The 13,184-nt window shown below is 44.4% G+C and overlaps 1 protein-coding gene across 4 annotated transcripts in view; it reads right to left on the bottom strand.

Annotated features, from left to right (window-relative positions):
- The window catches only part of LOC133122172 (protein kinase C alpha type), a 193,726-nt gene that overhangs the window by 179,808 nt on the left and 734 nt on the right, over positions 1 to 13,184 (bottom strand). For all 4 annotated transcript variants that reach the window (XM_061231972.1, XM_061231969.1, XM_061231970.1 and 1 more), the window contains exon 2: positions 11,601 to 11,632. In XM_061231972.1, coding sequence (XP_061087956.1) covers positions 11,601 to 11,632 — 32 coding nt within the window. The remainder of the gene's footprint in view (positions 1 to 11,600; positions 11,633 to 13,184) is intronic.

Genomic DNA, 13,184 nt, shown 5'->3' with positions numbered 1-13,184 from the left:
GCACCAAGCGCACGCTGGCCCTGTGCGTGTGCCTCCATGCACACTACGAAAGGCATGCATGCAATTGCTTTGGAGTGATCCACACTACGCTGCGTCCCGCCCATGTTCTACTTTTGCTCTGGTTTCCGTGGTACCCGCGCAGTGCATGTTTCCGGCAGGGTTCAGCCGGCAGGCAGCACGAGCTAAATCTGTGACTCTGGTGATTTGGTGGTGTAGGTACCCAACACTCTCATGTAATTAGTGTTAATGCAGGAATCTGTGACTGGCGATTTGGTGAGTTAGGTACCCAACACTCCCATGTAATTAGCGTTAATGCAGAAAAGAGCACACAGCTAAGAGTCATCGGGAGCAAAGCCCGCCCACACAGTAAGGAGCCTTAGCAGGTGTATGGACAGTCCCGATTATGCAGGACGGTGATTGGCCCGGCAGAGTTTCGCGCGACCCAATCGCAGAGGAGGAGTGACTCCTATCATCCGTTGCTGCACAGGCCAAAGGGACAGACACACTTCACCTCAGCTCAACCACCAAGAAAGCCAGCCATGTGTGGCCTTGTATAATACTAATATAAAACATTGCTTTTTGCTCACATTACCTAGATCACTTTAATGGCAGGACCGAGGGTGGAAACCCGTTCCACTCTTTATGGGATTTTTATTTTTTTATTTTTTAAACCTCAATCTCACTCAAAGGCATCTTAATCCTGCACTCGGCGGCGGGTAATCTCAGTAATGGTCATTAACTCGGCGGTATGCCGGGTCCGGGGGCGTGGAGGGGGCGCTGCATCTGTCTGCGGGCGCGGGAGGAGCGGGGAGGCGCTCCGGGGAGCGGGGGTTTAGGGCGTAAGCGCTCCAGCGTGGGGATTTGCTGGTGCAGCACAGCTATTACGGGCCCTCCTGGCCGGCGCTTACCAGTCATACCTCTAATCTGCAGGCCCTCCCCGCTCGGACGGGCCCTAATCCCGCCGGGGTGCCTGGGGCAAGGCCGACCACAGGGGGGCGGATAATCCCGGGAGAGCCGGGGTCAACCTCTGTTCAACCTCTGGTTCTCGGCTTTACTCTGCGGTCTTTACTTAAACTTGACCCCGGAATCAAAGCGTCCAAGCCCCTATTCATCGGCGTTTCCAATAAAAGGATCGATTGGAAACATTAGATCGGATTCGGCCGCCAGCGAAGCCGCCACGTCTTTACACGCCATTGGCTTCATCAGCGACTCCCAGCAGAGCCCTGACAGTATTTCTATTTTCACTGCAGGATATCAGATCTCCGCCCGCACGGGAGGCGCTGCAGGAGAGACACTCCTGAGGACGGTTTCTCCACGAGGGAGTCAGCGCTGCGCTCAAACGGACAGGATGTAGAGGTTGGGGATGGTGCCCTTTGACCCCTGCTAGGCGACGTGTTAATCAGGCACGCGGGAGGCCGTGGAGGCTCTGGAGCTGGCTCTGGCCCGCTTGCCAGTCATCTTGACGAGCGGCTCGTTCCCCAGCTGAGCAGCCAGGACTGGGTCTCGGGTCTCACATTACACCTCAGCAGTGGGGATCTCCCAGCCACAGTGACTGCACTTGGCTCTCTCTTGCAACCTGTTCCAGCCCACAGCGTCTGTCTGCAAACATTCGTTTTGGAGGATCCTCATGCAAGCACACACACACACACATACACTGAAGAGACAGATGGGCCTCATCTCAACTAACAAGAAAGCAAGTCACGTGTGGATGCATATGAAACGTTGCTTTTTGCATGCATGCACACTCACATTTGTGCACACACACATGCACACAAATGTGATTCTATTGTACAAGTAGTGCCACAAACAAAGTCGGTGAATGTGTGGTATGTGTCAATAGAAAGCTATTTGTTACCATACTAACAGTATGGTATGATATAACAGTTAAGCCTTGTATTAAAAAGGAATGCTTCTCCTAGACTAGGTTTACATGCACACCATATGAATAATGGAACATATTCTTGTTTGGGTCATATTTTGATTATGCCATTTACATTTAGCATGTACACATGGTTATTTATAATTATGTCCTTTAATGTTAATGATGTCAATGATAAAGAAAGTGCATGACCTGTTGAAAACTCACTGTGTGTGAACCACCGCTGTTGTAAAAATATGACTGTCAACATTAATTGGTATGACTGGTAACTCATGCAATTAATTTTACTGATCAACATGTTCAACTTTTTTAATGCAAGTAATGGCATTCGTATTTTGGCTGTGGCACTCCCCATCGCTAAATAGACATTTATGACCAGATTTACTATCTAGTACCATCACATCAATGGCCAGATTTTCCATCTACCATCGTATCTTTAACCATTGTAATTCACAATCGCATGAATTAATCAGATCATGTGTTACTGGTGACATTACTACTTTAATACTTGCTTTCAGGGTCTTCCACTTGAATTACTTTGTTCTGTGGTTCGATGGATCTTTATTAAGCTTTTTTTATCTGCTTTAAAAAAACGCTATTTCAACAATTCCTGTAATGCACAATGGTTAATTATTTTAATACAGAGTAATTCTGCATCCCTGTTGGACCAGAAGTGAGGACTTCCTGCTTGCTGCAACCGTTTTACAGTAAAGTAGCTGGCTGCTTTCAACACCCAAGACAACTTGTACACGTGCAGACCATGTTTGACACAAAGAAAACAGGGTGTTGACATGCTTTTTATTCATGGATTATTAGAGGCATATGAAATCTTATTCAGATGTTGCAAATATAAGAGCTTCATCAAGTAATTTTACATGAGCTGTATCATAAACTGATGAGTTTTCAAATAAAATTGGAAGAATGATGTGCAAATAAACATGGTTATCGATAAAGAAAAAGATTCCGAATTGATCCAGAGATCTGGCTCTGAATTTATTCCTCAAAAGAGAAGGTCAGACCACTCATGAAATAACTCCACCATGTAGATTTTATTACACTGTGCAGTCAAGTCTTAAAACAGAACGTATTGTATGTAATGAAATCCAGAACTACATCTTCAAAATCATGACTCAGATCACTTGTTTATGTTGCTAGCTTAGAGCAGTCTGCGACCTGAGAAAGACAACTACATTACATAAAAGTGAGAACATAAAAAAAAAAACAGTCTTTTCTGTGTCGTGCCATTCCAAGGTCAATAGCAAGCAGCAGCCTGAGGGGGTAGACAGAGGAGGAGCAGTGTGGTTGAGGCACAGAGGAGGTGCGTAATACATAGAGTCTGCTTTGCCTCCACACCTGTCAGAAGGTCTGAGTCAGGGGTAAGGGCCTTTTACAACAGGGCACCATAGATCAGGCCCTTAGGGCAGCAGTGGGGTGTGGGAGTGGGTGAACCCAACACTCAAATGCATTCACCTGATTTATGATCACTTGTGTGCTTGCGCCCACACTGCCGATAGTCTTCCCGAGGATGGGCAGGCTAATGAGAGGTTCCCTCTCCAGGGGGCTGTTCCAGTGACTGCTCTGAGCCAATAACCTTGCGGTGCGCCTGTCTCCCAGGGCTTGGAACACGCCACGCACGCTCAAACAAGGAAAACCCATTATTGAGATCTCCGGGAAACCCATTACCAGCGCCGATGGGGCACGCTGTGCCTCCCATGTCCCAGGTCCACTCTGAGAGTGTGCGGTCCTCCACAATCTGCACCCCCCCCCCCCCTCCAACTTCTTCTGCTCAACGTTAATTACTGAGGGCTATCATCAACAGCACACCTCCTCAGGAGACAGGCACACACTCCGCGTCTGCTGGCCAGGCCTGTCTGTACGGATACATCAGCACACACCGGAGTGACACGGCTGTCACTAGAGTGCCTCTTTTCCATTACAGCTTCATTTCTGCCACTTTCTGGCATGGTTCTCGGGAAATTATATTAAATAATGCTTCATAGTCATGTTTTAAATTGACTTCCAGATTATGGAACAAACCGTTTGCACAGTCAGCTAAAAGAGGTTTGACAGCCAGCCCCCTCGGGTACGACGTTAGGGTTAATGTACTGGGCTTAGGGAGCCCCAAGTGCTGATCTCGGAGAGGAACTACCTGGGACCTGCAGCGGTGTCTCCTCCTTAACCTACACCCTGGCATTTGCTCACCCCCGCCTGCCCTGAGGATAAGGTGTCCGTGGGGAAACTCGAGCCAGCAGTGGTGGGACTGCAGGTGCGCGTACGGATTCTGTTTACACAGTGCACCACAAAATCACCACACCGCTGGCATCTCCCACTCGGATCAAGTCCGACCGATGCCAGTGCAGACTATGGCCAGCAGCCCAGGAGGGCAGGCATATATTGGGCTTGGGGTCACCCAAGGGATACATGGGGCGGGAGGGATTCAGTTGGTCATGACAGTAGTGTTCATTGCCCGTGACAGCGAACCCGTCCAGGAGGCCATGGCTTGCTCTGGGTCAGTGCAGCCCGTATGACTGGGTCAGTGCAGGCCCGTATGACTGGGTCAGTGCAGCCCGTATGACTGGGTCAGTGCAGCCCGTATGACTGGGTCAGTGCAGCCCGTATGACTGGGTCAGTGCAGGCCCGTATGACTGGGTCAGTGCAGGCCCGTATGACTGGGTCAGTGCAGGCCCGTATGACTGGGTCAGTGCAGGCCCGTATGACTGGGCCAGTGCAGGCCCGTATGACTGGGTCAGTGCAGGCCCGTATGACTGGGCCAGTGCAGGCCCGTATGACTGGGTCAGTGCAGGCCCGTATGACTGGGCCTCCTCCACCCTGACCTGCAGCGGTGGGTAAAGAAGCAGCTGGCTGGCACCGCATGTTTTGCAGGAGAACCCCAAAATGTCTTCACTCTCTCCAGCCGACACCGGGGGGTGGGGCGTGTAATCGAGCACGCTCGTACAGGGTTTGCCGACTGTACATTCCAAATCCAGGTGGCACTGGAGATGGCAAGTTTATAACAAGGGATATTCGTGTAAGGGATATTCCATGCACAGAGCGCCAGGGGAGGGTGATACAGTAACCGACTTTGACATGCCCTCTGAGAATGTCTCCCCACAGTCATGCCCATGTGCAGGGGAAGGCTGTATTGAGGTTTACTGGCAAAGACAGTAGTGACACTGCACCGAAAACAAAAAATAAAGTGAGAAAGAGGCGTTTAGAAATCATTGTGGGAAGGTGACATTTATTGGGGTTATAAACAGACTACCTAAAAATGGAAAATGTTGCTATGATTACACAGAAAGCAACTAGTACGCCAAATGGCTCAATACCTTGTTACCATTAACATGCTAGAATTAAAAAGAAAACAACTATGCAGATGGCCAATGCAACAAGCACAATTTAAATACTAGCTAAACAAGAGATGGAGCTATTAGGTGGAAGAGTAACTGTCAAAAACACAGTGAAGAAGGGGGGTCAGTCTTTGCTTTTCAACCCATTCCAACAGTGATGTTTCCCTAATACCACCAACCATCCATCCATCCATCCATTATCTTACCTGGTTATTCCTGGTCGGGGTTGCAGGGTTGGAGCCTAACCTTCTATTTAACACAGTCTTATTTTGAATATTTTTCTTTTCTTTTCATGAAAAAAGCCTAACTAGGGACGGGAGTTGGAAACTAGCAATAGCGATAATCTCTGTGTGCAGAACATCAGCTACATGAACCTGCTGTAAACTGGCAATAGCTACAATCTCTGTATGCAAAACATCAGCTACATGAACCTGCTGTAAACTGGCAATAGCTACAATCTCTGTATGCAGATCATCAGCTACATGAACCTGCTGTAAACTGGCAGTAATGATGCTATGGTCTCTTGGCATTGTCCCTACTCAAATAAACATTAAATGAATAAAATAAAATAACCCAGCATGCATTGGCCACCAATCTAGCACAGGGCACACACACCAATCACACACTCATACCTACGGGCAATATAGACACTCCTGTTAGCCTAACTTGCATGCCTTTGGACAGGGGGAGGAAACTGGAGTAACCCACCCACACAAGCATGGAGTCACGCATGCAGCCAAGCACACATCCTTGTATTCATTATTCAATATTGTATTTCCTGCTATTTTATATTGCATAGCCTAGGTATGGGAGAGAGAGAAGAACAAGCTCCTTATTCACAGTAATTCCTGGAGCACCAACATAGTCATTATTGGGTTCGGTCACAAGCAATCTTTTAATTACTATATTTGTATTATTTCGGAGTAAGTCCTTCAGCTGTGAATAGCATCACAGATCCCCATATGCATTGTGGAAACCTGGCATAGCAGGCCTCTTACTTACCTAGAAGGCTTTACTTAAGAAATTCACATGGTTAGTGAATGTAAAACTTGATGGAGGTCCAAAAGTGTCATGTAAAGTTGCGCTCAATGACCATTCAATGTGCTAGGGCCAGACAACAAAAGTACTGAAGAGCAGCCACACTTTTCCAGAAGTAGAACTGCTGCCAACACATCTGGAAAATGTGTATTAGCAGCGTTTAGCAATGGCAGGCAGTTCAGAGAGCTTCCCCAGCCCAGTGGCCTGGTCAAGGCATTAGTAGCACAGCATTTCATTTTTTTAGCAGCTGAGAAAACATTACAACTGTGCTGCTGGTTTAAACACTGGCATTTTCCACTCCTGCGCAGTATAATTCACTGCACTCATATTCCGAGAGCAGAGCCTAGCAGTTTCTTTCGAAACTGTGAAGACTCAGGGTTTGACCCAAATTATTCAGTGTGGAAGAGGAGGTACAGCACCGTTTGTCATCACTAGTACAGTGGGTCGACTGCAGGATTACTGAATTATCCTTTCAAAAAGATTTTCCATTGCTAGCGAGGTTGATGTTATAACTTAAAATACGGCTATTTAAATGGAATTTAAATGTACATAATAGTGAACGATTATTTATTTAGTTAGAGCTATAGTACATGTGTAATTAGTATCAAAGTATCAAACATTTCGCACCCCGGTACAAAGTATGAATTATAAGATGTAAATATGGTAAAGAGCATCATAAGTCATAAAATGACTACCTCTTTTGAAAAGGGCCCAGGCTAATTGCAAGCTTGCTTGCCAAAAAAGCAAGCAGTCAATCTTTGCAAATTACATTTGTGAACAGATCCTCCGTGGGAAAAAACCCAAATACTAATTGGTCCGACCACTTCGTCGTCTGGCAGTCGGAAGGTTGCCGGTTCGATCCCCCGCCCGGGCTGTGTCGAAGTGTCCCTGAGCAAGAAACCTAACCCCCAAATGCTCCTGACGAGCTGGTCGGTGCCTTGCATGGCAGCCAATTGCAGTTGGTGTGTGAGTGTGTGTATGAATGGGTGAATGAGAAGCATCAATTGTACAGCGCTATATAAATTCCAACCATTTACCATTTACCATTTACAGTGCAAAATCTGCATAGGCAAGTAATACTATGAGTAAAATCAGCTAGAGTCATTGGACAAGCAATGCCATCCTGCTCCACCTTCAGAGTATTTCCCCACACAGGATTCACAAGAACTTGGAACTAGACCAGGACATTTGAACTCTAACCCATCGATAATAAATAACGGGTTTCTCAGTAACATTGAGAGATTAACCACTCCCAGCAATATGTACATATTCCTCCTCACCCCAGTGGTCAAACATTCAAAGCGCTGTTCGTATTGTGGCAACATTGGCTCAGGAGGCAAGTCCTCTGGCAGTCAGAGGGTGGCCGGTTCAATCCCTCCCTGGGTGCACCGAAGTGACCCTGAACAAGATACCTAACCCTGAATTGCTCCTGATGAGCTGGTTGGTGCCTTGCACAGCAGCCAATCACCGTTGGTGTCTGAGTGTTTGTCTGAATGGGTGATTGAGAAGCATCAATTGTACAGCGCTTTGGATAAAGACGCTATATAAATAGAGACCCTTTACCATTTAGTGCCTTCAACAAGAAGGAGTAAAATGGCAAAGAGATGAAAAGAGTGCAGTTATCCTAGCAAATGAATTAATGGCAGCCATTCACACTTGCCCAGCTCACAAAAACCAGGGCCTTCAGATTTCAACCACACATGCAGTAGGACAGTCTCACCAACACCATCGTGTAATAATACACTCCAAGCTAATATATATCCACAGCTAGTACAGAGTGGCCCCCATATATATGAATGGGCCCAGACACCAGCAAGCACATTTTCCAAATTGCATCATCGTATATTCGCACTTGTGTCACGTGTCTTTCTTAGCATGGATATCTCTGGTTTTTAAACCTGTAAGTACACAGCATCACCATCATCATAATAACCGTAGCCTAGCCCTCCATTTCCATGAATACAGGGAATCGTAGAACTTATAAAGCATTCCTTTTCTACCAAGATTTTCTGCAGGATATCAATTCCATTAAGGAATATACAGGAATACACTAGCCCCCTTGCTGCAGTCAGCGAGACAGGAGACAGGAATTAAAGGTGCAGGTTTGAGACAGGAATTAAAGGTGCAGGTTTGAGACAGGAATTAAAGGTGCAGGTTTGAGACAGGAATTAAAGGTGCAGGTTCGAGACAGGAATTAAAGGTGCAGGTTCGAGACAGGAATCGCAAGGAGCACCCAGTTTGTGGGACCTCTCACAGAATTCGGTCATACTTTTAAAGTAGAGTTACAGTGTGGAGGTGAAACTTCAGGGAGATAGGGGGTGAAGGGTCCACCATATGTTTGGCAGTCCACACTCTCCGCTGTGCCAGGGCCCATCAAGGTGCCAGCTGAGGTCTGCTGTTGAAACTAAAAACACCAGAAGGTCTTTTTTCCCACTTTAAATAAGTGTGGATAATTACTGCTCTCGAAAACAAAATAAAGAATAATTTTACTCCCGATACACTTCCACTGCCAAAACCAAAATCCACTGATGTCTTTTAAAATCTGGAGGCCTGGTTATGGTGCCACTATTCTGTAGAAAATCATTAACTATTATCAGCAACTATTAACTAGCTCTTTATTAGATCAGTCAACATGTTAGTCTTGTCTGAGCCTACATTAATGACTAATTGTAGCTTCAAATAAATGTTTAATAAAGGAAATCCATCTTTCACATGTAGAGAAACAACCAGGAAAGGTGTTGTCTGTTTTAAAGAAATCAGTTTGTGGTACAAGGAGTGTAAATGCATAAACATTACTCTTATTACTGCAAGCTGCTTGGTTTCATAACATTAGCAAACCAGCAGTTTTACTGTGTTCTCATAACTCATAATGCATAATTCTGGGGGGAAACTGTGAGCAAAAATACTGCTTTGGGGTTAATTTGCCACAAGGAAATCCCCTGCACACTCCTGAATACAACCCAAGGAGCTCTGCAGTATGCAAAGGAAGGTCGTGTGGTGTTCAATTGGGGCGAGTCTACACCCACAAGTTAATGCAAAAATGCACAAAAACATAACATGATTTTCAGAAGGACCCAAGAATCTCAGCTCAGCCAGCACATCTTAAACAGGGCTTTCACTGAAAGAGGAATACAAACTCTGTGCCCTGGGCCAACCACCCCCTTTCAGACGCGTTCAAAAACATCCACAACCAGCAGGTTGCGCCTAAGTTTTCCCTCACCTTCCGGAAAATAGCCGGCAGATCAGGTCGCTCTCCACAAAGAGGCTCATGTCACAGTCACAGAAATAGCCCACATACGGAAAGCCAGCCTTGAATTAATTTGAATAAATCATCCTGGCATAATATGATAATGGTCATTTATAAGGCATAACTTTTAGAAATTACCGCCTGCTCTTTAAATTATTATGTGAAATTCCAAGAAGTCACATTACCTCTTAAGACTAATGGAATTTCAACTTAATTAATTGACAGAAGAGGAAATATTTTTTTTATTTGGCATGGTTTGTCCTTATAAAATAAACATGAATGCAAGAACAAATTACACCTTATGAACAAGGCACAGAATATTTACAAAAAATAATAACAAGACAAGATGACAAGACGCCAGCATTTCAGTTTGCCTGAGAAGTGGCTCTCAGCTGGGAACACCTGCCAAACTCAACTGGTCCCCCATGCGATTATGACACCATGGCCAACATACATCTGCTCATCTTTCATTATCTTGATCGATCACATAAGTCAGGATTTTTCAAAAAACCTGAGCTTTGGGGTCACAGTACCGAACACAATGGCAACCATGCCATACTGATCAAATGATAGCAATCCAATCCTGAGATGAACTAGAACTGAAGAGATTCCAACAGGGTTGGAGTCTAAATATATTTGCCTCATCTCTCATCATTACATTATTACATTATTGGCATTTGGCAGATGCTCTTATCCAGAGCGACGTACAGTTGATTTTAGACTAAGCAGGAGATAACCCTGGAGCAATGCAGGGTTAAGGGCCTTACTCAAGGGCCCAACGGCTGTGTGGATCTTATTGTGGCTACACCGGGATTAGAACCACCGACCTTGGTGTCCCAGTCATTTACAGGCCTCCCCTGTCTCGTGTCGTGTCTTTGCATTTGAATATTTAGCCAGGAGTGTGGAATGGCAGCCTGCTGTGAATCTGTGCCAGGTCAGTATTATACCAGTGTTGAATAGGCCTATATTGTAAAGCTACTTTATTATACTATAGGTGTTCAGTTTCACTTGACCAAGGCCACAGCTTCATCAGACCATACAATGCTGATATGCCATCTCCCAGTCATCATGTTGACCTACAAAACATGGCTTCCTTCCAGTTCATGCTCGGAACCTGAAATGTTGTCCTTTCAGTTTCTCATTCGTTTTGCGTATACTCACAAGAAATGTTATTTAATTTTGAGCAAATATGGTCAAAGAGATGCAAAACTACCACAGCAGCAGATTTGGATAGATTTTGCATTACTGTGCTGTCTTACTTCGGTTTCGAACCTGACCACATCCTTCATAGCATAATAGTCAGACAGGCACACACACATACATACACTCACTCTCTCACACACACACACACACACACACACACACACACACACACAGACACACACCCACAGACTGACACACACACTTAAGAACAAATTTGCACTCGAGCATATATTCCCACAATAGTCTTTTTTTTTTTTTTTTTTAGTCTAACAAATCAAAATTGCCCTCAGATACTGTACACTAGCTTGAAACTATCTACAAAATGTATATTGTTACATTACTGTACATAGAGCTAAACATGCCTTTCACACGCAAAATATAAAATGCAAGTAAAAAGGTAAAATATATTTTTATTGGGAGCATTGGCTTTAAATTCCCTATTGATAGATGTCAAATTTCCTGGATTTATGAAAGAGCTGGGAAGAAAATCAATGACAAAATTAATTCTATCATTAATCTGCAAGAATAGCACAAGAAACAGCAGACACATTGTGCAGTTCACAGAATGTGCCAGAATAAAGAAACATGGCCACAAGGCTCATATCAAACATTTCCTACAAGAATAAAACAGCACTGTCAAACATAATTAAAACATTCTTTACTTCTTTACAGTAAGTGTACCAAGACAACTCAGTATTGTTCAGGGGTTTCTCTCTCTATTTCTCTCTCTCTCTCTCTCTCATCTTTGCAATGACATAAGTCTCAGGACTTTCAGAAGTACTGTTGCGATGGTCACAGCAATGAAAGAGTCTCCATTCAAGGGCCTTAACCCAAGAGGTAAGACACAATGGCGGGTAAGGTTTACAAAATCAGAGTGTGGCTTTACCTTGGCACTGGAAACCTTGCTTTCCAAAACCCCTGTGAAAACAAATGAGAAGCAAATCAGACACAGAATTGGCAGCGTCTACACATTTGCTCCCTGTCAGCTTATGTGAAAGGCAGCTTTTGCTGTGGCCCACATATACCCATGGACGGCCAAGAAGATGGACCAACAAAGACAGATGTACCCCAAAGTGTAGCAGGTTACAGCAAAAGACAAAATAGGAAACTATGAAATATGAAATTATCTACCAATGCAAGCGTGTTAATTTAAGACCCATATTCTGTATACGCTCAGAAGAGAGGGTTCTAAAAAGCTCAAGAGGGTTCCAAAAAGCTCAAAAGCCTCATCTTCACAGATGGCCCCTAGTATCCAGTGCCAGTGTTATTTGCCAGGTATAATGGTCTGGGTTCAACAGGGTTCCTCTTTCCACCTTTTTTCTGAGAGTGTAACAGTTCAATATCAGATACAGGCCACCATGCGCACTCCATCCCCACCTGAAATTATGCCATATAATACGCATTCATATTTATTTGGAAAGCCCTACACAACCTGTAACATTTTTCCACTGGTGAATTAAGAGTATGCAACAAAATATAAAGCAGCCAATGGACATGGATATGGCCCTGGGGTGTCTGCATATGCGTTTGGGGTGGAGTGGTGCAACACTGAGCTTTTGTACACAGACAAAGCTCAAGAGTACAGGGAGGTCTAAACTACAGATTATCTGAAACATGTTTTGGTCGTTTTGAGACTTAGAAGTATGTTTCATATGCAACTTTATAACTACATTAGATAGTACAATCAGGAGATCGTGATTCATAATTGGTTACCAGGTTAACAGTACATTTGTTTTTGTTTTTAACTAGGGATGTTCTATCAAATAAGAAAAAAAAAAAAAAGTAGAGTTCCAGGTATAAAACACAGGTCCTTGCAAAAAAAATTTTTTATATACATATCCACAAAACACAGTTGCGATGAAGCAGCTGCACAGTGACTCTGTATTTTCTTGGACTGGAAGTTTGTTTTCATGCTGCACGCAAATAAATATTTTGACAGTTAACGAATTCCAAACTGGTGACTACATATTTTCAGAAGTAATACCATCCCATATCTCCATATACCCCTGTCGAAGGATTTCACTAAAATGATTTCCCGGATTTTTATACATTCATGTATGTATTAGGATGTATACAACAGTTTAATTATGTTGAAATAGTCAAGACGGTCTTTTTCTTGATCAGACATTCCCGTTTTCTGCTGATAGACCACTGCCTGAGACAGTTGGAAACCGAAGCCTGTTCTTCTGAAGATATTAAATACGTGTTATTTAAATGATTTACTGCATGTACAGGCCTTGTCGCGCACTGTGTGGGTGCGATATTAAGACGGAATCAGAAATTGAACTAATATTCCTTAGGAACCTACGAAAGAAAACACCCCCAGGGCATAGTTTCAGCAAAGTCAATATGGGCGCGTCCCGTGTGCTCTCACATTTTCACGCAGTGGTAGAAATTACACATCTTTTGTTTGGTAGATCGGGCAGTTGTGTGCACTGCATCGGAAAGGAAGTCTTGAAAAATGAATGCA

The sequence above is a fragment of the Conger conger genome, chromosome 2, assembly GCF_963514075.1.
Source record: "Conger conger chromosome 2, fConCon1.1, whole genome shotgun sequence".
In the NCBI taxonomy this organism is placed as follows: domain Eukaryota; kingdom Metazoa; phylum Chordata; class Actinopteri; order Anguilliformes; family Congridae; genus Conger; species Conger conger.
Note: the sequence above shows the minus strand (reverse complement) of the source record. Positions and strands in the feature narration are given on the sequence as shown.